Source organism: Aspergillus thermomutatus (assembly GCF_002237265.1).
Source record: "Aspergillus thermomutatus strain HMR AF 39 chromosome Unknown NODE_364, whole genome shotgun sequence".
In the NCBI taxonomy this organism is placed as follows: Eukaryota; Fungi; Ascomycota; class Eurotiomycetes; order Eurotiales; family Aspergillaceae; genus Aspergillus; species Aspergillus thermomutatus.
Genome location: NW_020798414.1, coordinates 1 through 22,057, shown reverse-complemented (window position 1 = coordinate 22,057; position 22,057 = coordinate 1). Strand labels below are relative to the sequence as shown.

Below are 22,057 nucleotides of genomic sequence, written 5' to 3'. Positions count from 1 at the left end.
GCAGCGCGCGGAGGGGGAGCTGTCCCTTATCCTAGGCAGGGCGCCTGGATTGAGAGCCTGTTCTGAAGATTCAATAGAGTATGGCCTTCCTGGGTGAGAAGGCTCGGTGTTCAAGCAGTCGTCTGTGTGGGGAAGAGAAGAAGATATTGAGCGAATCGCGAAGACAAGTGGTGGGTGGTAGATAGAGCACGTGACCCGAGGCCACGTGACTCTAGGGTCCAGCCTTGATATCAGGATCGTCACAGGTATCATTGTAGCCAGGGTGGTGTTGAAATATAGGTATATTTATATATATATACATTCATATACATGTCATGCTTCGATACTTGCTGATGCCTGAGGACGATAATGGACATGTGATCGATCGATCGGATCGGGAAATGCTCAGCCAAGATGGAAACAGTCCAGAAGACTGGAGGATCGCATCACCATCGCAGGACAGCGCCGAATCATGATCACCTAAGTTTGGATCTTTCCATTCCATTCCTTAAGAGATAAATAATGCTGACTGCCGCCAGAGCATTCGTTCTCAAGCTGAGAGCTGTCTGCTTCATCACCGCTCCGAGCGCTACAATGCTGGACCACCTGGGCGTACTCTTCGCCCTGATCGCTGTCTTCAGCTTTCTGGTTGTCAGATCGATCTATCGACTGTATTTCCACCCTCTCAGTGCCTTTCCTGGTCCTCGGCTAGCTGCCATCTCGCACCTCTATGAATTCTACTATGACGTCATCAAGGGAGGACAGTTTCTTTTTCAGATTGAACAAATGCACCAGAGATACGGTATGTTACTATCATCCGAAGAAAGATCGAGATGCTCATTGAAAAGGTCCGATCGTCCGTATCAACCCTCGAGAACTCCATATCAAGGACCCCAGCTACTATAATGCCATCTACGCTGGCGGCGTCCGCAAACGCGACAAGGACCCTCACTTTGTCCCCATCTTCGGCCTGCCATCGTCAATGGTCGCCACGGTCGGGATTCAGCATCATCGCTTCCGCCGAAATATCCTGAAGGAATTCTTCTCCAAGCGCTCGGTGAACGAATTGGCGCCAGTTGTGGAAGAACGCGCCCTGAAGCTCATGGAGCGGTTCGAGGAGGCGTATCATGACCGCTCGATCATTCGCCTTGATGCCGCTTTTGCTGGTCTTGCGGCGGATGTGATCATGCACTACTCCTACGGCAAAAGCTGGGGCTTCTTGGAGGATCCGGATTTTCGCAGCGACATCTGCATAGCTGTTAATGAGGCGATGAGCTTCGTGCATGTCAACCGGTTCTTTCCTCTATTGGCGCCCTTGGTGCGCAAGATCCCCGCGCGCGTCATGTGTACGATCCGTCCGGCGCGAGCGAGTCTGTTTGAATTCCAGCAATCCGTATTCGACCATGCTGCGCGTTTGATGAAGGAACGCGAAAGTGGGTGTAAAAGTCCGAACGGGGGTCGAGGGAATATCTTTGAGAAATTGGCGGACCCATCCCTGCCGCCGGAGGAGCGCACTCTTGCGCGATTACAAGACGAGGCCTTGATGTTGCTTATTGCCGGGACGGAAACGACATCGAGGGCTCTAACGTTGACTGCTTTTTACCTTGCGCGAGAACCGGAGTTGTGGAGGAAGCTGCGGGAGGAACTGCGGACGGTTTTGCCAACGCCAACGAGTACGGCTACATGGGCGCAACTTGAGCAGTTGCCCTACCTGGTAGGTTTTCCACTCATCATCCTTTCGACGCGCTAACAGGTTAGACTGGCGTGGTGAATGAAGCTCTTCGTATGTCGTCAGGCTTAATCATCCGACTGCCTCGAGTATCTCCTACTGAACCACTGCAATATCAAGAATATGTCATACCACCGGGTGTAAGGGTCTAGTATCAAATCTTAGAAGAGACATATTCCTAACTAGCTGAAAGACACCAGTGAGCATGTCGACCTACTTTGTTCACCAAGACCCCACCATCTTCCCCGAACCGCAGGCGTTTAAACCCGAGCGCTGGATACAGCCGGCGGACACCACTGAACGACTCACTCGGTACCTGGTAGCTTTCAACAAAGGTAGCAGGGCGTGTCTAGGCATGAAGTAGGTATCCTCCCACAGCTCAAATGGCGGATGCTAATAAACAGTCTGGCGTACATCGAACTCTTCATGACGGTCGCCTACTTTGTCCGTCGCTTTGACATGGAGCTTTATCAAACTACCGAGGAGAACGTCCAGGTCGTCCGGGAGATGGGCATGGGTTTTCCCAAAGATGGATATGTCACTGTCTATGCCAAGGTAACGAATTTGGTGCAAGATTAGTGGTCACCATTCGTTATCTACAGACATAGAACATTCATATTTGTCATCCTTCAAGGACTCGATCTGTCATATAAACTACCACCTTATTTCTCGACTATCCCGGCCGTCCAGGTCGATAAATCATCAAATCGCAGATAAACCTCATCTACCATTTGGCTCGCTCGTCCACAAGCCAAGCGCTAGTCCCTGATGTCGTGAGGCAAGAACAAAGACCGCGGGTGTTTGATAGCCACGACAGCTTGACTTCGACTGGAGGAAAGATTTGCAAGCAGCCGGGTCTTACTAAGACAATTATTGATGGACCCTCCAGTCAAAGCAGTGGAAATACTGAATTTCACTTCATCGCATGTCGAAAGCTGCTCTGTCAGTCTGTCTGAGAACATCTATGAATTGACCAGCGCCGCAACCTTTGATGTTAGTCTGGATCAAACCAACATGACTGTTCATCACAAAGGTTTTCTCTCAGAAGCAGACAATTTTTCGGTCAGTCCAGACACTGCAGGGGATGGTACAATTACAACGTCGCAGCCAGTTCGCTTTGTCCATGAGAGGTATAATGGGTGTGGAAACGGATGCGTTGGGACCGGAGTCAAGAGGACCAGGTATGAAGGCTACTTCTCTGGTCTGTTCTTCCATGTATCCATAGACTCTGGGTTACCAACCACGGGTTGACTGAGTTGAGATCAAATGTCCGACTTTGATTACTTGTTGTGGCTCATACCTCAGTCTCATGTTCAACAGACTTTTTGTTCCTACAGCTCTATGATATGCCACATTGGCCGTCTGTCATAGTACCGACAGAATCGAGCTTCCAGATGTTTTCGAGAGCACAAGACTAATTTCTAGGAGTGATCCCTGATCATCCTCAAGTCCGAAAATAGCACTTGTGCCAAGTCCAGCGGGCTGCCTATCCGCATCGTGTCCCTCCGTAAACGATGCAGATCGGCCCCAGATGCTCGTATTCGATGGTCTAATTTACCATTCGAGAGGCTAATTATCAATTGACCAGAAGCTATATAAGCTGCCGCTCTCCTCGTCATGATGATCCAAGCAATCATAAAATAAAATGACTCCCCTCATCAAACTCGGCAGCCTTTTGGCATTGCTCTGGATTACCTTTGGCATCTCCACAGCCAACGCCAGCATTCCCTCGTCCAAGCGCTTCGATCTCTCCTCTCCCTCCTACGACCTCTACCGTCACAAAACCCTCCGCGATGACACGGTCCAGCAAGGATTCGCCTTTGACAACGTCAACCGACGCCTGTTCGTCGCACAGCGCTGCGACGGGACCTCCGAAACAGCCGGCGACCTGACAATCACCCAGCTCGACTTTGCCGGCAACTACGTCGGACACATGTACCTGAAGGATTTCGGACACGGCGTCTCCTTCGGTGCTCAGGGCGTCGGGTCTGCCACATACCTCTGGACCGAGGTCGAGGCCAACAGCAACGGGTACGGCAAGAAACTCGCCCGCTTCAAGTTCGCCTCCGGCACCATCCTGACCAGCTCCGCGGCTGGCCTGGCCAAATTCAAGCCCGTCGCGGATGCAACGGAGCATACCTGCGCCATAGACCCGGTCTACAACCGGTTGATCGTCCGGTATCACCTGAATGGGGCAAAGCATATCGCCGTTTATGACCTTGCCGCCGCGACGAGGGGCGACTTTGCCTCCCCGCTGGCCAACTTCAAGCAGCCTGCCTTGAATGCGCTGTCGTCGACCTTCCAGGGGTACACGGCGTACGGTCAGTATTTGTACCTGTTGACCGGGACTTCGTATGCGGCTAGCGGAGGTAAGGTCAATTCCGAGGTAACCAGTGTCGATATGAACACGGGCAAGGTGGTGCAGGGGCCAACGCTCACCAAGGCCGGTTCGACGCTGGAGTTTAGAGAACCGGAGGGGTTGGCGATTTACAAGACTGTTGCTGGGGAAGTGCGGCTGTTCTTGGGGTTTGCGTCTGGGGTTGCGGGTGATCGCAGGTCGAATCTGTTCTACAAGAATGCGTTGGTTAAGTGAAGCTGTTTTTGCGGATGACGGGCATTCAGTTAAACATTTAGTCGATATCTTGCGAATGATTTCATTATAGACCTTTTGTGCTAACTAGTGTTTAATAGATGAAATTGCCCTTTCCGAGGACTGAGAATCAGAACTATCATCGGATTTGCTTGAAGCAGCTATGCAAATCGTCGAGTCTCATCCACATCTAGCATGCTCAATTGAACTTGGACGAGCACATCGGATCGTGGCAAAATATCCCCAAAATATAATGAGCAACAGTCATGATGAGGGCGTTGTTATGCTTCAACTAGAACGCCTAAGAGATATGGGGAGACCAAAACAGTAAGCGAGGGGGTTGTGGGGGACATGCAGCCAGGCAGCCAGATGTTATTTTACAGCTTCAATGACATGTTACAAAGGACTGTTTATTTGGAGAGGCTCAAAACCATTCGCTGAAGTTGATGTCATTCCGCATTCTTCATAGAGGCTTGACTGGAATGCTGGCAAAGCGTGGCGTGGCCGCATTCGGTAATCTACAATGTCGTTAGGGTTTGTCACTTTCTGCCTCGTTTTCAAACAAGTAAATGACGTATGTACCGTCGATAGGGCTCGTTGAGACGATGGACGTCGACTAAATGCGTCATTGCGTTCCTGTGGACTCCTCCCGCATGAAGCATATCTGGGGATAGTTCCAGGTCTGATGACGTGGGTCCTCGGATGCTTCCTGTGGAATGACGTCGGCTAGTGTATAGTCTGTGTGTACATTATCTGCAGTAGAGAATGCAATGCTCTGCGTCAGGTATACATACGTCGTTGGGCGTGGACGCTTGCATGCGGAAATCACTCCCGAAGCCGTTATCAGCACGAGGATATAAAGAACTTGTGGGACGACATTCTTCCAGTGAGACACCATGAACAAAGATACCAGACAAGATGAAGATGACTATACCATCGATTCCTGAAACTATCCCCGAGAACTCCGAGCTGAAAGGCAAAGCGCCCCTGCGAGATATCTCTGGCATTCCCGCCAACCCACGACAAACTATCCGTACTCCCTCTTGGGATCTCACGTCCACATGGCTGATCGGCGCCAACGACGACATCCGTGCCTGGTGGGACTGCATCGGTCTCCAAGTGGCCATTCTCGCCGATGAAGCGGGATACAGCGTGGCTGCGCAGACGGAGATCCTCTTGCTGCTGCACTCCATAGTGCTATCGAATATGGGCAGATTCCCTCCAGTAGTACAGGGCAGACCAGCCGTGCAGTACAGCTGGAAATTCAACACGGACAACTATGACCACCCGGTCATCACCCTCACCGTTGAAGCACCCGGTGAGCATGCAAAGGGCTCCAGCAGTATGACCCGTCACCATCTCCAAGCCACGCAGAGTATTGTGGAGCAGCTGTCTGCGCAACTACCCCCGGTCAGCCTCAAATGGTACCGGCATTTCATGGCTGCGTTCCAGATTGACCATCATACGGACCACTCAAGCCATCACCGGACGTTTCTCAGCACAGATACCACCCGTCCCCGGATGCCTCTCTCTTTCGAGTTTACAGACACCGGCGTCATCCCAAAGGCCTACTTCTACCCTCCTGCGCAAGCGCACGAGAGGAAACCGTCACTGGCCATATTCACCGACGCTATCCGGCCCATATGTGAGACCAATCCTCTCCCAGCTTTTGAAGAGCTGGTGGCGTTTGTGAATAATCATCCAGTGGGGGTGACTCTCAACCCCGAGATGCTGGGTATGGACTGTGTCGAGCCCGCGCAGTCCTCGCTGTATCTCCATGCGAGCACGCCGGTAACGAACTTTGAGAGCATCATTGCCATCATGACGCTCGGTGGACGCGCGCACGGGGTGGATATGGCGATCATGGAGCTGTGGGAGCTGCTGTGTTTGATCTTGCGGCCGAAGAGTCGAGATAGGACGTTCTCATGGGGCGATGAGTTGCCCGTGTGGAATGTACATGGGCAGGACGATGAAGAGCAGGGACTGAAGTACTGTTTTGAGATTATGCCTGGATCAGAAGTTCCCGAGGTCGCCATCTACATCCCGGTTGTACGATATGGGCGGGCAGATGAAGATGTGGCGATTGGATTGGAGAGGTTTCTGAAGAAGAGAGGACAGGCGCAGTTTGCCGATGGCTTTTGGAGGGTCCTAGATATGCTGAGTGAGGGTATCACGGATTCTCGACGGGTTGTAACGCATATCGCGTGTTCCCTTCGCGGTGAGTCATTAGAGGTGACTTCGTGCCTGGCGCCTGGGATTCTGCGCTCGCGAGAGGATTGAGATGATTGACGACAAGATATGTTGTCCAATATGATATGATTAGTGAATAATCTGCAATTTAATTGCCATTTCAATCAACCTGGTAGGTTGCCTGCGTAGCTGCCGGTAGATCTCCAATTTCGTTCATTGGATAGCATGCCTCCGTCCCAAGAGGAAATATCTCATATGCTCTGCAGGTAGACCACCGGCATCTGTCGGCGAATGTGATTGTGAGTAATGACAAAATAAACTCTCGAGACGTTGCATTAAAGTTGTGTCTGCGGGCGATCATATCCAATTCCTGGTTGACCCTATCGCCATGAATTGACTGCTCATATTTGGACGGAGCTAAACTATATATCGTTGATCGATAAGCGCCGGAGGTAATACAAGCAAGCATGACGGAAAGAATCCGGGCTTTGGTTCGAGAATCTTGGGATCCTGGATAGTCATTGCATGCCTAGTCGGAGGATTTGCCTCTTTGAATGAGATGGTCCGACATGCAGTGACGTGGCCTGATCTGATGGCACCTCAGCATGCATGATAGCAGTCAATGAAACCAAATATTGTTCTAGCAACAGCATCACAACTCAACTGGCGTCTCGTCCACAATAGGAGATTGATCGGTGTTTTTCGTCATTCCACAAGCCTCAACTCTGCCTCCAGCAATTCATCGACCGCAATTAGCTCTCCGAGAATCTGATCTAGGGCAGGGCAGGGTGAGGGGCAACGGCTCGCTAAGAATTAGCAACTTCAGTAGACCAATAACGGCATCCTCGACGAGCTGGCCAAAAAGAAAACGGACACTTGCGTCTTTCGGCCTGTCATGTCGACGTGGGAGGTGGAGGGTCTCGGCGGGTTCGCGGGCTCTGATTGCTTTGGATGATTAGCTACTTTAGGCTGGTGTCAAACATCCCTGCTAGATGTCCGAGTAGTGCGAAACGGTTTTCTTAAAGGATGTGCTGCTCCGAGGACCTTCTTTGTGTTCAGTTTTTATCCTCGCGTGATAAATTGTCTGAACAGAATGGCGGCAGAAAACGACACTTCGATTCACAACAGAGGGACTCTCGAGGTGGAGGTCAGTCTCTCTTCATGACAGCCGAATAGAGCTGTAAGATCTCGGTCTCATGCTGATTTCTTAGGACGACGAGAATCTGTACTCGGATGACTCGGGCTCTTTTGTCAGCAGGTAGCTGTGCAGTGTCCGACACAAAGTCGACTTCATCTGATAGAGAAATGTAGTTCCGGCATCAGCGAAACAACTTCTGTCTCTTCCAGCGTCCGCAATTATCTGTACGTATGAATCCGGTCACTGCACTGCGACATCTAACCATGGCCAGGTACGAAGTCAGTACCTATAGATATAGACGCCTTGAGCAAGACTGAGAGCCCTAGAATGGTCGACGATATCACGCATTCCGAGAGGGCGCATACAACTTGGTATGTCTTTTTATCTCTCACCGAGGATTGGCTAACTGGTTCAACAGCCAAATGACGAGAAAGAACAAAGTCGTTTGGACCTGGTACTCATGTCAATCTCAATATGCAACGACGAAACTAACCCTGGAAGCACCACCATATCCATCGGTTGAAGCTGGACGGGCGACTATTCCGCTCCCCCATCCCTAGCGACGTCTCCCGAATTCTCGATCTGGGAACTGGAACGGGTATCTGGGCGATTGAAGTGGCCGAGTGAGTCTATCACATCGATGAGGTGGGTCGTGCTAATGTTGGTAGTCAATTCCCTGACGCGAAAGTCATTGGTATGCTCAACAAGTATTGACTCATGGCCAGTGTCTGACTCTCCCAGGAAACGACCTAAGCCCTATTCAGCCTACATGGTATGAATGACTGATGACTTTGGAGATCTGCTTGCTAATAACATGCCAGGGTCCCCCCGAATGTCGCCTTTGAGGTGGACGATTTCGAGTCCGAATGGGAATACTCCAAGCCATTCGACTTCATCCACGCCCGCGATCTGCAAGGCTCTGTGGCGGATTACGGTCGCCTGGTTGGACGCGCCTTTAAGAACCTGACACCCGGCGGATGGTTCGAATTCGCAGATGCCGACTTGATCGTCCGCTGCGACGACGAGACCATTAAGGAGGCAAAGAACCTGCTCGAGGTGAACCGTCTGGTATGCGACGCAAGCGCCAGGTTCGGCAAGCTGATGGGAACGGCCAACCAGCACAAGCAGCGCCTTGCAGATGCAGGATTCATCAATATCCGTGAGGATATTTACAAGGTCGGTGGGCAGTAATATCATGCTCACCGAAACTGGCCACTAATGTGAGACAACAGATTCCTCTATCGCCGTGGGCCAAGAACCCGAAGCTGAAGGAACTGGGCAAGTTCCAGCAGGTCAATATGCTAGAGAGTCTGGATGCTTACAGTTTGGCTCTGCTGACACGGGTTCTCGGCTGGCATGTCACTGAGGTTCATGCCCTCCTTGCAGGGGCCAGGACGGAATTGCTGAATCGTAACATCCACATGTATGCTCAGTGGTATCATGTCTACGGCCAGAAGCCAAAAGATTAGACAGACCAGTTGGTTTAGAACAGTAATCAAGCGCCTATCTGCAATTCCCTTATACTCACTTGAGCATTCACTAGCTGGGACGGTCTTACATCTTGTGACAGGAAGATATCGTTCTTTATTCACCACTCTGGACAAACCTGAGACACCCCCTTTCCACCCCTTTCTATCTTCTTTTCCCCTTCATCACTTTTTGGTTCCGACACAGCTTTGGTAGCTGTGGTCTTTCTGACGGCTATCTAATCCCCATTATCATGTTATAAATGCTTTAACGATTATCTGGTGTGGCCTAGATCCGGAATCTGACAGCGGAACCCAGACGACATCGCCATGACCTGTCTCCAAGGGAGGCAAGATCCCGTCTATCCTGCTGATGATAGATACTGATTACATGGCTTAAGTAGGGACATCCAATATCTATGTCAGAAATGACGGATATGACGCCTGAAGCGGGCGAAAGGTATGTCAAGAAGCTCAGAATATGGTAACACTTAACATAGATTCTAGGTGCTAACAGACTCACGGAGCACGCCAAGCGGTTTACCCTTTAAGCTGAGGACATGTGGCTGATGCTCGACTTAATCACCGATTACCAAGCAGCTGAGGGGCCTCTAACCCAACACTGAAGAGCCGCCACTGAAGAAACCCACCGACAGACAGGCTGCTTGGACCTAATTGGACCCTTGCGCAATACAAACAGGCGGAGGCGTTGATGCTCAATTGAGCAGCAGACAACAGGTAAGATTGATTCCTTTGCTCCCTTTGAAGTTAACATACCACTGACTCACAGTTGTAGGGGGTTCAGGCTGTGCAAATGCCGCCGGGAAGACTGTCCAATGATTCCCGGAATCGAATGCCTCCTACCATTCGTTCTCAAATCATAAAAACAGATATTCTGCTCTGTGGAAGACTAGACCTCAACCTCATCTCCCACTTTGCATCGCCGCCATTCTCTCAATACCCTCAACTCTCTGCGTGCGATGGAAGCACTTAGAAGTGCGTCTGTTGAAGCCAGCTTGGTCTCTACTTTCGATCACCCTCAGCTTCACCGGTCAGATGTCACTATGCCAGAAGTGAGCATATACTACCCTTCCTTCATAGAGAGTTCGATATGGTGGCCACGACGGATGCGTTTACCCAAGATTTGGACAAAGTCAATTACGTCGATGCTTCAATGGACGACCACAGCTAGAGTCCCGATTCTTGCTACATTCTGCTCTGATACATTTTAGTCTTATTCTGTACTTGAATCATATCCAGAGGTTTCACCATGACGCTTTACAGTGTGACAGGGCATGGTTCATCACGGTAGCATGTCTACAATACGTCATTGGAGCTACTTTTTCTTTCCTGATATCAGAACATAATGTCTCATTTTATAACAGCTGAATAACAGTACTTTTTGTGCGTTCCTTGACCAGAGACAGAATGTTGCCCTCAGGCACAATTGGCGGACAGTATCTCATCACTCTCATCCACATGGATGTTCAGTCTGTAAGAGGAATCAAGTCAGTCACAGACTATTATGGCGCATAGCGTCGGAGCAGACTCTACCTGGAAGCATTGTAGTCCATGGTGACCATATCTCCTGGATGGAGGATGCGAATGGGGTCGGATTGCAACGCGTTTTCCTGACCAGATTTAGTTTCGTCCCCAGCACGAGATATGTCAATACATACAATGGCATCAGTATATTTCTGACCGACCATCTCCTGCTTCACGAACTGTGCTTCGTTTTCGCATGTTTGAGAGTCGGCGAGGACGGAGCCGAGTCCAGCCAATGCAAGGAGAGAAGCAAGGGAGAGCTTCATGGCGTCAAGGGTTAAATATTCGAGTGAATTGGGTCAAGGAAGGATTGTTCTTGCTGATTTCTGGGAGATTAAGGCTGGGTCCTTGACTGGTTTATATATGTTGACTGACTGTCCAGCGCCACCTTAAAGGTTGTACAGCTGTTGCTTGGCCCACGTACACAGCTATATATAGACTGTTCAAACGATGATCTATAGATTGCCTCATTCCATAAGCACAGGCCGACAATCTGATGGATAACAATCAGCCAAGACGAGACATTTCTTTGGTATGAAAATTTTCCCTGCTCGGAGTGGTATTGATGCTATAGTCAGGCCATTGCCTGCATGTCTAGAAAGATTGCAAGGGTTCCTGGTATTTCCATTACTCATACTTACATACAGGGTGTCATTGTGACAAACAACTTGCAAGGTTATTCCTTCTAGACTCTAAAAGATTTCTCATGTATTGTTCATGTATTGAAGCAGTTGGACTTGAAAATGCTCTAGAATGAGGGTTGGCACTGAATTGATAGTTCACCGCGCCATCACCAAACCCAGAATGAATTATCCGACTCAGGCCGAAGGGTTGAAATTTCCATCGAGTTGGCTATGTCTGTCACCCGAAGTCAGAATTGACGCGACTGGGGCATGGTCCGTTGCTAACCGAGGCAGGGCGATGCCCTTATATGCGTAGTAAATATGCAACTGCGTGCAGAGATGTGGTGGACATGACATAGGGTGTCCTGAGGAAGCCAATTGACCAGGGGAAGAGAATCAATAGACGGTCTAGAAGTCAGACTATCTCACGATGAGGCAGATTACTATACAGGTAGGGTATCATCACACCTCCAAACGCCATATTCAAACCTCGTCTCTCCCTCTGAAGGGCCTCGAGGACGCATCCGACCTCTGATCATCCTGATACGAGACCCTCACATCCATCATCTGCATGATTTCATTCGTGTCCGCCTTCCTGCCTTCGATGTCACACATCTCGAACCCCTGCGTCGACACATTATTCGAATAACTCCCACCGCTACCAGGGAGCTCACCCCAGGCCATATCCTTCCGATCCTGCAAGGACTGCTCACTCCCAGGGGTATTCTGTCCTCTACCGTGTGATCGACTGCGTCTGGAGGGGTGTGCCGAGTGCTGAGAACCGAAAAGGCGTGGGAGACACCACTGCAGCGGTTGGTTGTAGACGGGAAGACAGGCGCAGATGATACCAACGTTGGCTTCGATAACGCTCCAGATTGTAGCGGGGATGGGGCCGCCTATTTTGTCAGTGTTCTTCGTTACTCTGATGATTAGGGCCTTACTGGTAGGATCTTTGTTGTCGGCTGATTCTGCAAGAGTGGTTGTACGGACGATGCTCGTTGCGCAGACACTGTTTCATTAGCCAAATCGGAATGGAAGATGGGTCGAGGCATACAATGTCCCCATGCTGAATAACACTGCCAAAGCAATCTTCTTCCCGCGCGCCAGATGTAGTTTCGAGATAGGGTACAGCGGCAGCGCGAGGATAGCCACGTCGCTAAGGATGTTGATGACGGCATATGACAACCACTGCGTTTTGCTGTTGACGCAAGTCTTCTGGGTGATGCTCTTGTCCCAGAACGAGGCAACGGGGGTGCATTGGAAGATGGTAACGAGTATATAGGCGAGACCCCAGGCGACAAGAAACACAACCCCGCCGTAGCAGACACGGCGAAAGATGGGCTGGATAAAGATCCGAAGATAGAGACACAAGAAGGAGATCTTGTTCACAGTGATGACGACTTTGTACATGACTTGGGCGGCGAAGAACCACTGTCCTCGTCACTCATCAATCATAAGAGGAAAGGCTTAGATCATACCTTCAGGGCGATGACTCGGTCATGCACATCGATGTCTTTTGAGTGTTTTCCATATCCATAATGCACCGCTGCCAGTATCAATAGAGTCCAGAAAAGTAAAAGGTGGCCTATCCTTACCCGAACATTCGGTCACCGACAGCAACACAGATGATATCTATGATCGTCAGCAGGTGTATGCCAATGCGAGGATGATCATACCAGCGACGCCAGGATGATCCAGTCATCGGCCCCAATATGACGATTGCGAAACCGAATCGCAAACCGGCCCATCACAAAGAAGCCGGCCAGAATCACCATGACCACACTCCAGATCCATAGTGTGAAGCCGCGATTGGGCACAGTAGGCGTGCTCAGTCCAATCTCGTACGGCATGCCAGGCGAGGTTCCTCATCATGTATGCCACGACCTGCTGATAGAAGGATCAGCGTCGTCTATATTATCGGAACGAAAAACAGCTTGGTTAATATCCGGCCGATTGATCGGCGTCTGTGCCGGTCTATTACTTCGCTTGGCAATGGAATCCGCATTCCGCAATCAAAGTCATTTCCTCAGGCTTCTTGGCATTTCGTCGGAAAACCCCGCGATTTTTGTAAGCATTCATACAATCATTATCCCTAGATATTATGGCGCGCGGCGGAGCATGACTGCATGAGGGTGGATGCAGCGGGAATGGTGATGTGATGGTGGAGCAGATCGGGAGATGAGCCATGGAAAGCCATGTAGATGGATCGATCGGGGATGTTCCACGACGCTGGAATGCTACCTTAATTGCCTCGAGACAGAGTCCGTCGCCGTTGCGAAAGTGAACAGAGGCTTGTCCTGGCTCTGCTTAACCTCTTCCAACCTGTCTGTCCTGCTGAGCCACATTCAGTTTATAGTTTGAAGCCGGCCAACATTCATGGTTCAGATAAACGAGACTCCTCAATCTCTGTAATATACACAGCTCCATCGCCTTTGAACGGAAGCTCGAAGAGACAAGAAAGTCGTGACAAATGGCTGCGGCGCCACCCGACAAGTGGACCGTGTCGGGCATTCCGGCGGAGCACTGCCTCGTTTCGGGGGGGATCGACGCCCTTGGATTACGAGAAATATCCTAATATATTAGCTCTGATGCAATCTTTTCCTTCTGGACGGACTGCTTCATCAGACCCTGCGCCATGGTTCGTTTCAGCATCTGGAACTCCCTGGGTGCTGCCCTTTTGGTCACTTCTACCCCAGCATATGCCCAATTCCTTCCGAATCCCCGTTTCCAGCGCGATGCCGCGGTGGGCACTCGCGTACAGACCAGCAGTGGCCTAATTGAGGGTCATGCTGCGTCTCGAACCGGGGTATCCGAGTATCTGGGGATCCCTTATGCGGTTTCTCCCACGGGAGATCTCCGATTTGCTCCTCCGGTCCAATACCACAGCAATGGGACCGTCCTCGCCAATGCTTATGTACGTATGTTTGCATGCAGAGCTCCAGTGAAGGACTGACCTTTCGTAGAGCCCGTATGTGATTCCACCGGAAACGAGTGCTCAGTTCTGATCGTTGTATGACAGGGATTGTCCTGCCCATATTGGAAGCCTACCGGATTTTCCTGGCCTCACTCCGCAAGGAGCCACCATTTTCAAAACCTTTGCTCAGCAATTGGGGACTCCTCAGAGTGAGGATTGTCTCTACTTGAATGTATGGACTAAGCCAACACGCAAGTTGAAACCGGTTTTGGTTTTCATCCATGGTGGTCGTATGTTTCTTCCCGCCGTGTGTATCCCAACTCCTACTGACGAACGCAGGATTCAGCGTTGGAGGAGCACACAGCCCCATGTACGACGGTGAGAACTTGGTCGCCGAGAATGACGTCGTCGTGGTCACCTTCAAGTCAGTGATCAGTTCCCGTTGCGCTGTGCGACACTGACCGGATAGTTACCGATTGAACATCTTTGGTTTCTCGGGAGCCCCTGGCCTCACACAGAACGTCGGTCTGCTGGACCAGCGTATGGCTATCGAATGGGTGCATCAGAACATCGCCGGGTTTGGAGGCGACCCTGGTCGTATCACCATCTTCGGACAGTCGGCTGGAGGCGCTTCGGTCGACTACTACTCGTATATCTGGACGGAGAAGCCGTTCGTTACCGGCCTCATCTCGCATTCCGGCACAGCATTGAGCTTCAAGCCCAACACCGCCGAGGAATCCGCGAGTTACTTCTACCACGTCTCGAACACTCTAGGCTGCGGCAACAGCAGCGATCCTATTGACGCGGTGGTCGCATGTCTCCGCGAGCAGTCATTCCAAACAATCCTCGCGGCTGTGAAGAAAGTCCCTTACGCGCCCTCCCCGGCTCTTCCTGAACCTCAATTCCATCCTACCGTGGACGGCGTCACGGTCTTTGACAATTACGCTGAACGCTCCGCGCAGGGAAGGTTTATCAAAGTGGTAAGCTGCGTCCCCAGACCTACGCATGCCACTCTAACGCAGACTAGCCGTACCTCTTCACGAGCAACGACAACGAAGCAGGCTACTACCGCGTCAACGCCTTCGCTGCCAATATCTCGCTCACAAACGAGGAATGGCACCAGTTCAATCTGGCCGCGTTTACCTGTCCCACCGGCCAAGCGGCGGCCGATCGCGCCGCGCACGGGGTACCTACCTGGCATGCGCGGTACTTTGGCGACTTTTGGAATTTGAGACTGTATGCGACCAGCGGGGCTTATCACGGTGTCGATCTGCATATGGTCTTCGGGACTGCGGAGAATATCACTGGGATCCCTGATTCTTGGGTGGAGAAGCGAACGAGCAGGTATATGTCCTCCGCTTGGGTGGCGTTTGCGACGGATCCGCACGTGGGGTTGGATAACCTTGGATGGCCGAGATATCATGCTGACGGTGAGTAAATCAGAGGCTGGGGGTGAAATGAGTTGATCCTAACGTCGAACAGAGAACACACTGATTGGACTTGGGTATCGGAATGAGACCCAGGTGCAGCTGTTGGATCCGGCCGTGTACCAGCAAGGCTGTGCTGCGCTGGACGGGGACACGACTCTTGGAAAGGGGGCTTTCTAGGCATTCTGTTGCATCACTACTGTTGAAGCCATGGATCCGGGTGACAAACTCTATCAGTATTTACTTCGGCGCTTCATTAGCACCAAATCACGACGCAAGTCCTGATGGAGACTGCTCTATTGGAAATATCCTCTCAGTCCCCTCATACTGGCATCCCCATGTTACGTGTTTAGCTCAGCACAATTGACAGTGTCAAAAGGAATCCATATTGAGGTCCAGGATATCATAGGTGGTATATTCGAAGGAGCAAGCGTGGGACCAAGATACATGAGATAAACCGGGAAACAAAGAACTAACTGTTCTGCGTGTCGATAATACTCGCGGCCAACTCTCTGAGACCCCCCCTATGGATGCAGCTTACACCCCACACACGGTTCCGGTGGCTGCTCACTATAAAGGATGTCTGGGCGAGGAGCTCCGCCAACATTCAAATACCCAACTGCCCCCTTATCCATGCGAAAAATCGCATGGTCAACGAGCGTATACGTCCCCGGTACGATCATCTTCAGATCCACAATTGCTGCACCCCCCGGGGGCACACTAACGGTCGACAACAACCTGGCCGGGGGATCAACAACCCCTCCATCACGGAAGACCCGCTGGAAATGGCTCCCGATTACGTGAAATGCACTCGTGAGGTTTGGCCCGGCATTTCCGAAGAAGATACGCGCCGACTCCCCCGTCTTCGCCTTGAGCGGTCGATCCCGCGTCAGCGCCGACTCGCTCCCGTTGAACACCACGGCGGTGGGCTCCTCGCGCAGCGCAGCAGGGTAGGAGAACTCCACCGTGGGCGAGGGTCGGCCATCCTCCTCGATCTCTGGTGGTTCGTGGTAGAACTCGCTCTGCATGACGTAGTACTCCCTGTCGGCGCGGGGAAGCAGATGGCCGTCTTCGGGCTGGACGTAGATCAACCCGTACATGCCGTTGGCGATGTGCACGGGGACCGGGGCCGCGGCGCAGTGGTACACGAATAGGCCCGGGTAGAGAAGCTTGAACCGCGCGGTTTTGGTCTCGTTTTCCTCGGCGGTGGTGACGGCTGCTCCGCCGCCGGGGCCGGTGAAGGCGTGGCAGTCGATGTTGTGCGGGTTGCCGGTGCGGTCGTGGTTGGTGATGGTTAGCTCGACCACGTCGCCTACGCGCGCGCGGATAAAAGGTCCGGGCACGGTGTCGTTGAAGGTCCACGTTTCGTACTTGTATTGACTTGTGAGTTGGCGCTTTTTGGTGGTGGTCGTCAGTGGGACGCGGAGGAGAACTGGGTGCGTGCGGGTGATTGGGGGAGGGACGCTAGGAGCAGTGGTCAGAATGGCGTCCTCTTTGGGCAGTTTAAGAATGTCGTCTTGAGCTTCCTCGGGAGGAGTTGGGCAGGTTGGTTGATGAACAGATGTGTCCGCTTCGAGCTGGATAGGACGACGCTCGTAGACTGACAAGAACAAGCTGCCTCCGAGGATAGTAACAACCAGCCATGGCCAGACTTGAAAGCGCTCTTTAGGCTGCTTCGAGGTTGGATTTGCTTTTGTGCCAGTTGAGAGTGGTCTTCTCTGGGCCATTCCACTGCATGTTGGTTTCATCATCCATTCCCATGGTGGGCCCCGTCTGAACCACAGTCTCCCAAACGATACATATCTGGACATTTTGATGTATTTAGTCCGAACTGCTCTCCAGAGTCCTAGGATATGGGTGAACTATCCTAGCCGTGGACATGTATAAGTAGTGGAGTGGTGATGTCATGAGTTCATTTCCGGCGACTATAAAGTTGAGCAACTCCGCGGATGTACAGCGTCTGCAATACTCGAGCTATATATCTCTTTGAGACTCGTGGAGATATTGTGACTTCTTCTCTGTACTCAGTAGGTCTGTGAGCTGCCATGAGCTCTTCGACAAATCCCGTTTGGACGAGGATGACAAGACATCAGGGATTCCCTGTCAACGTTGCATTTCCGCCGTATTGCTCTGCCTGATCCTCCAATCATGCTTATAGCAAATTGTCTCTGAGAGGATGCCAGCCCTTTCATATTAGTTGGAGGTTGCATTGCATACCATGGTCAACCTACAGATCAAGGAGCATTCGCAAGGGACCAAGCTTGAATGGTATCCTCATGGCAGAGACATGACAAATACTTGTTTCTTTGCAGAAGATTATCCAGAATGGTTGACGGCCAAGCCATCACAAGAGATCAATCCTCGCCAGAAGAAGGCTCAAAGGGGAGAATGGGCTGGCGCTCTGCGCTTGAGATCATGTACTTTTATCCCTCTTGAAAGGCTCCCTTGCAACAGGCCAACAACAGTACCTCTCTTGAAATATAGTAGAATATTTGTCAACCAGAGAGAGGAAGAGCCAAACCCTTACTGTCAAGAGGAGTAGATGGAGATTAGCCCTGTGGATTTGCATAGTTGAGTACACTAATCTGCCAAATTCGCAAGACAGTGCTCAGGTATTCTAGGATGATCCTTCATAATACTTTAGACACATGTCAAGCTACTGAAATGATTCTTTAAGTCCTACATGCTTAACAATAGGCGGTCTACGGCTTTTTTGTGGAACAGACTCTCGTGAACAAATGGCTACTATCTCATGTAGACAGAAAAGATAGATTGGGATTCAACTTTAGTTTACAAACGGCGAGAGGCAGCTGCATCGGAGGTTAGATGTTTATTCCGCCACCAGAGTCAATAATAAAGAGCAGACGATCGACTGTTGCGTAGAACGATGAGTTGTGTTCATATTTCATGTCTACTTTCCTCGGGGGTCGATAACCGAAAAGGGATCAGCATTGTACCTCGGCTGCTGAACGAGCGGGGCCACTGATCGATGTGACGGTCCATCCTTCAGAAATTTGGACAGAAGAGATGCAATACTTTCTACCAGACTGAATCCTCTCATTCGATCTGGCTATTCTGTCACCCGTATAACCAATGACACTAGGCCCCGAAATAACCAGACCGACTCGGAGTCTCGCAGGCCGAGTAGCCATCGTGACTGGCGCAGGCGCAGCAGGCGATGGGATCGGCAATGCGCGTGCAGCAGCCATTCTACTAGCTGAAGACGGCTGTTCAGTCGTATGCGTGGATATCAACCTAGCGCTGGCCGAGCGCACAGTGGAAATGATCAAGGCCGAAGGAAAAGGCGACGCTATTGCCGTGCAGGCAGATATCACGGTTGCTGCCGACTGCGAGAGAGTCGTATGCACCACGAAGCAGCGATATGGAAGATTGGATATCCTCTTCAACTGTGTCGGGGTGGGCGGCGCGGTGGGTACGGCCGAGACGGTCGATATGGAGCAGTGGGCACAGGGATTTAATATCAATGTCTCGAGTATGGTGTTGATGGCCAAGTATGCTATCCCGGTCATGAAAAGTAATGATATTACCCGTGGCTACCGCGGAAGTATCGTCAACATGGGCAGTGTGGCAGGGATAAAGGGCGGCACTCCCCATCTGCTGTATCCCACCACCAAAGGCGCAATCGTCAATATGACCCGCGCTATGGCGGCGCATCATGCAAAAGACGGCATCCGAGTGAATTGTGTTTGTCCGGGAATGGTGTATACGCCCATGATGTACGCAAAGGGGATGAGCCCAGAGGCAAGGGAAGCACGGCGGAATCGCAGTCTGCTCAAGACGGAGGGGAATGGATGGGATGTCGGCGCCGCTGTACGGTTTTTGGCTGAAGACGAGGCCCGATGGATGACAGGAGTAATCTTGCCAGTTGATGGAGGGACGACAGCAGCAGTTGGGATGGAATTGCCTACCAGCGCGAGTGTAAATGGCTGAACTCACTGTACGCACCTGCAAGCGCAATAGGTTGTAATTCAACTCAAAGAGACCGGAAGTAATAATCGGCATACTTGTCGTCTCACTAGTATTCCATACCCATAAATGCATTATTGAGACAGACAATAGACGCTAATCGGGGTCTGTTGTCGGCATTCGGCTATCATCTCCGTGCTCTGAATATAACCCCGCTGCTGACTCTCTGCACCTCAACTTCAGGAATGCCTCACAATTGATCTGGGACAGACCGCATAGACAGCAAAGATGGCAGACTACTCGGAATACACCACACCTACCGAAGAATGGATTGCTTTGGAGAAGACACTTCCACCACCGCCCACGGATTTGGATGTCTATGTTCTGAGAGACATGATCAACCAAACTCGGGAGGAGAAGGCCGCTAATGCCATGGTGAACGAGGGTAGGTTAGCTGCGATAGGAACTGCATATACTGACATAGCTAGGACTGCAATGTCAAGTCTCGATGCAAGATTATTCCGTCCCAGCAAGAGACGGCTTTCCGTTGGAAGTACGCAGCTACCGTCCTGCCGGTCTACCGTCTTCCCAGCGCCTCCCGGTCTACATCCATCTCCACGGGGGTGGATTTCTCTTCGGCACTCTGGCCTCTGAAGACGCGATTTGTTCCCGTATCGTCGTTACTCTGGCCAAGGAAAATACCCCTGTCGTGGTTGTGAATGTCAACTACCGCCATACCCCCGAGTACAAGTACCCGATCGCCTGGCACGACGCTGCAGACGCCTTCCATTGGGTCCATGACCATCTTGCGGAGCTGGGTGCGGATGGCGATAATGTCGTAGTCGGAGGCATATCCGCCGGCGCATGGATAACTGCGTCCTTGATTCTGACGCAGCACCTGGGCACCGACGAGCAATTGGCCAAGCGACCGAAAATCAAAGGACAGGTGCTCATGATCCCGGCATTGGTGGGCCCCGGCTGCTATGCACCGCAGCTAAAATACCTCAAGGATCCGAAGTTATCCAGTTACGTGGATAATGAGCATGCTCCGATCCTCCCGGTGAGCCGGATCAATATCTTCATGGGACTGCTGGAGTGCAAGGGCGAGGAGACCGATCTGATGCTCAATCCGGGAAATGCCACTGCGGAACAGGTCAGGGGATTGCCTCCTACGACGTTTGGGATAGCCGGACGGGATCCACTCCGGGATGAAGGGTTGTTTTTCGGCAAGTTGTTGACAGATAATGGGTGAGTCAGCATCAGTCATTGTGAGTGAAGCATACTGACTCAGTAGGGTCCCCACGGACGTTCATGTCTTTCCTGGTTTGCCGCACGGCTTCAGAGGGCATGCGACGCTGTCCGAATGCAAGCGATGGGATTCGGTGATGGCGCACGGGGTGCAATGGGCGCTGAGCAACCCGGCGGCTACGGGAGTGTTTGAGATCAAGTCAAAATAGTAGAATAGGCTACGCCTGACATCCGCAAGGCATTGACTCGTCCAGAATCCTGACATCCATCAGGGAAGGATTTGCAACGTGTTCGCATGTATGCCAGTATATACATCATCTCAGTGAAGTGACAGGTTACCCCTGGGTCCCGGTCTCTGCATGCCTCTTGATGTAGGTCTCGAGCAACCCCGGATTGGCGCCAACCACCTTATCAATGTAGTCGCCCCCTTGGAAAAGATAGAAACTAGGCATGGACGACACTCCCAACTCCTGTGCAACATCTGGGACTTTGTCGACGTCGACCTTGAAGAATTTGACATTGGCGTACTGGTTGCTGAACAGCTCCACCTTGGGAGCGATGGCCTTGCACGGGCCGCACCAGTCCGCGTAGGCGTCCACCAGCACCAGCATGTTGTCTGCGACGGCAGACCGGAATGCTTGCAGACTATGGCATGCTGTTAACACAAGAGTATTCAAGAAGACAAGCGGCATACCTGGTTAGTTCTTCGACGCCCATTGTATCTGATCTTGTTTACGAAATGATGGAGTAGAGTAGTTGAGAGGAACTGGGGATGGGACGAGACGGGGAGAATTAAGAAACAACAGATCCGGTTGTTGCCAGAGGAATGACATCACAATGTCTTGGCTGAGTCAGCATGATGAGTAACTAAGGGCTCTCCTGTCTTTAGGGATACAGGTGTTGGAAATTGTCGGATTCCACGTAATCTGGTAATACCTATACGGGTGGAATCAGAGCATGTAGAGGTCAAACTGGGACATATTCTTGCTGTGTCCAAGAATGTATGTATTTTTCTATGTAATGAGCGACATGACCAGAATACGTGTGCGCTCTGGTCAGAATAGACTAACTAGAAATGGCAATATAGGCGAGTGTAAAATATACAGTCTGGTACCATAGATACGGTGCTATGACAGAAATGCTCCGAATAGGGGATATTGTCAGGATTCCATCCCGTTTAGGTTTAGCGTCCCGACTTAGTCAGCCTATATATAGTTGGCCCCTGAGCCATCCTAATTGGACACTTGGCGCTTCCCGATTCTCTCAGGTTATGGCCCTATG

General features: G+C 51.3%; 11 protein-coding genes across 11 annotated transcripts; 7 read left to right on the top strand and 4 right to left on the bottom strand.

Moving 5' to 3' along the window:
• Nucleotides 1-501: 501 nt before the first annotated feature.
• On the top strand, nucleotides 502-2,287 carry CDV56_102985 (cytochrome P450; the record flags this gene model as incomplete). Its single annotated transcript, XM_026756604.1, has 5 exons — nucleotides 502-781; nucleotides 828-1,693; nucleotides 1,738-1,762; nucleotides 1,909-2,068; nucleotides 2,113-2,287. The coding sequence occupies 5 exons, from the start codon at nucleotides 502-504 to the stop codon at nucleotides 2,285-2,287; spliced, it is 1,506 nt and encodes a 501-aa protein (XP_026610071.1).
• A 1,066-nt stretch (nucleotides 2,288-3,353) lies between these two features.
• Nucleotides 3,354-4,301, top strand: CDV56_102741 (putative FacC-like extracellular signaling protein; the record flags this gene model as incomplete). Its single annotated transcript, XM_026756360.1, has 1 exon — nucleotides 3,354-4,301. The coding sequence occupies one exon, from the start codon at nucleotides 3,354-3,356 to the stop codon at nucleotides 4,299-4,301; it is 948 nt and encodes a 315-aa protein (XP_026610070.1).
• A 915-nt stretch (nucleotides 4,302-5,216) lies between these two features.
• CDV56_102451 (uncharacterized protein) lies at nucleotides 5,217-6,578 on the top strand (the record flags this gene model as incomplete). The annotated part of the gene is made up of 1 exon (XM_026756070.1): nucleotides 5,217-6,578. The coding sequence occupies one exon, from the start codon at nucleotides 5,217-5,219 to the stop codon at nucleotides 6,576-6,578; it is 1,362 nt and encodes a 453-aa protein (XP_026610069.1).
• A 1,003-nt stretch (nucleotides 6,579-7,581) lies between these two features.
• CDV56_102109 (class I SAM-dependent methyltransferase) lies at nucleotides 7,582-9,095 on the top strand (the record flags this gene model as incomplete). Its single annotated transcript, XM_026755728.1, has 11 exons — nucleotides 7,582-7,635; nucleotides 7,700-7,746; nucleotides 7,800-7,850; nucleotides 7,898-7,904; nucleotides 7,953-7,997; nucleotides 8,045-8,080; nucleotides 8,128-8,249; nucleotides 8,295-8,320; nucleotides 8,368-8,398; nucleotides 8,448-8,802; nucleotides 8,859-9,095. 11 exons carry the CDS (start codon nucleotides 7,582-7,584, stop codon nucleotides 9,093-9,095), a joined length of 1,011 nt encoding a protein of 336 aa, XP_026610068.1.
• A 1,434-nt stretch (nucleotides 9,096-10,529) lies between these two features.
• aeiA lies at nucleotides 10,530-10,903 on the bottom strand (the record flags this gene model as incomplete). The annotated part of the gene is made up of 3 exons (XM_026755478.1): nucleotides 10,530-10,584; nucleotides 10,647-10,723; nucleotides 10,772-10,903. The coding sequence occupies 3 exons, from the start codon at nucleotides 10,901-10,903 to the stop codon at nucleotides 10,530-10,532; spliced, it is 264 nt and encodes an 87-aa protein (XP_026610067.1).
• An 840-nt stretch (nucleotides 10,904-11,743) lies between these two features.
• On the bottom strand, nucleotides 11,744-13,110 carry CDV56_101559 (uncharacterized protein; the record flags this gene model as incomplete). Its single annotated transcript, XM_026755178.1, has 6 exons — nucleotides 11,744-12,156; nucleotides 12,202-12,269; nucleotides 12,315-12,691; nucleotides 12,739-12,806; nucleotides 12,856-12,892; nucleotides 12,937-13,110. The coding sequence occupies 6 exons, from the start codon at nucleotides 13,108-13,110 to the stop codon at nucleotides 11,744-11,746; spliced, it is 1,137 nt and encodes a 378-aa protein (XP_026610066.1).
• Nucleotides 13,111-13,895: 785 nt separating this feature from the next.
• CDV56_101153 (uncharacterized protein) lies at nucleotides 13,896-15,781 on the top strand (the record flags this gene model as incomplete). The annotated part of the gene is made up of 7 exons (XM_026754772.1): nucleotides 13,896-14,174; nucleotides 14,224-14,228; nucleotides 14,280-14,464; nucleotides 14,514-14,598; nucleotides 14,644-15,154; nucleotides 15,202-15,604; nucleotides 15,657-15,781. The coding sequence occupies 7 exons, from the start codon at nucleotides 13,896-13,898 to the stop codon at nucleotides 15,779-15,781; spliced, it is 1,593 nt and encodes a 530-aa protein (XP_026610065.1).
• A 344-nt stretch (nucleotides 15,782-16,125) lies between these two features.
• On the bottom strand, nucleotides 16,126-17,412 carry CDV56_100905 (putative multicopper oxidase; the record flags this gene model as incomplete). Its single annotated transcript, XM_026754524.1, has 1 exon — nucleotides 16,126-17,412. One exon carries the CDS (start codon nucleotides 17,410-17,412, stop codon nucleotides 16,126-16,128), a length of 1,287 nt encoding a protein of 428 aa, XP_026610064.1.
• A 1,282-nt stretch (nucleotides 17,413-18,694) lies between these two features.
• CDV56_100558 (SDR family NAD(P)-dependent oxidoreductase) lies at nucleotides 18,695-19,552 on the top strand (the record flags this gene model as incomplete). Its single annotated transcript, XM_026754177.1, has 1 exon — nucleotides 18,695-19,552. The coding sequence occupies one exon, from the start codon at nucleotides 18,695-18,697 to the stop codon at nucleotides 19,550-19,552; it is 858 nt and encodes a 285-aa protein (XP_026610063.1).
• Nucleotides 19,553-19,816: 264 nt separating this feature from the next.
• CDV56_100340 (alpha/beta hydrolase) lies at nucleotides 19,817-20,985 on the top strand (the record flags this gene model as incomplete). The annotated part of the gene is made up of 3 exons (XM_026753959.1): nucleotides 19,817-19,973; nucleotides 20,032-20,776; nucleotides 20,823-20,985. 3 exons carry the CDS (start codon nucleotides 19,817-19,819, stop codon nucleotides 20,983-20,985), a joined length of 1,065 nt encoding a protein of 354 aa, XP_026610062.1.
• A 126-nt stretch (nucleotides 20,986-21,111) lies between these two features.
• Nucleotides 21,112-21,493, bottom strand: CDV56_100179 (thioredoxin family protein; the record flags this gene model as incomplete). The annotated part of the gene is made up of 2 exons (XM_026753798.1): nucleotides 21,112-21,421; nucleotides 21,471-21,493. 2 exons carry the CDS (start codon nucleotides 21,491-21,493, stop codon nucleotides 21,112-21,114), a joined length of 333 nt encoding a protein of 110 aa, XP_026610061.1.
• Nucleotides 21,494-22,057: the final 564 nt, after the last annotated feature.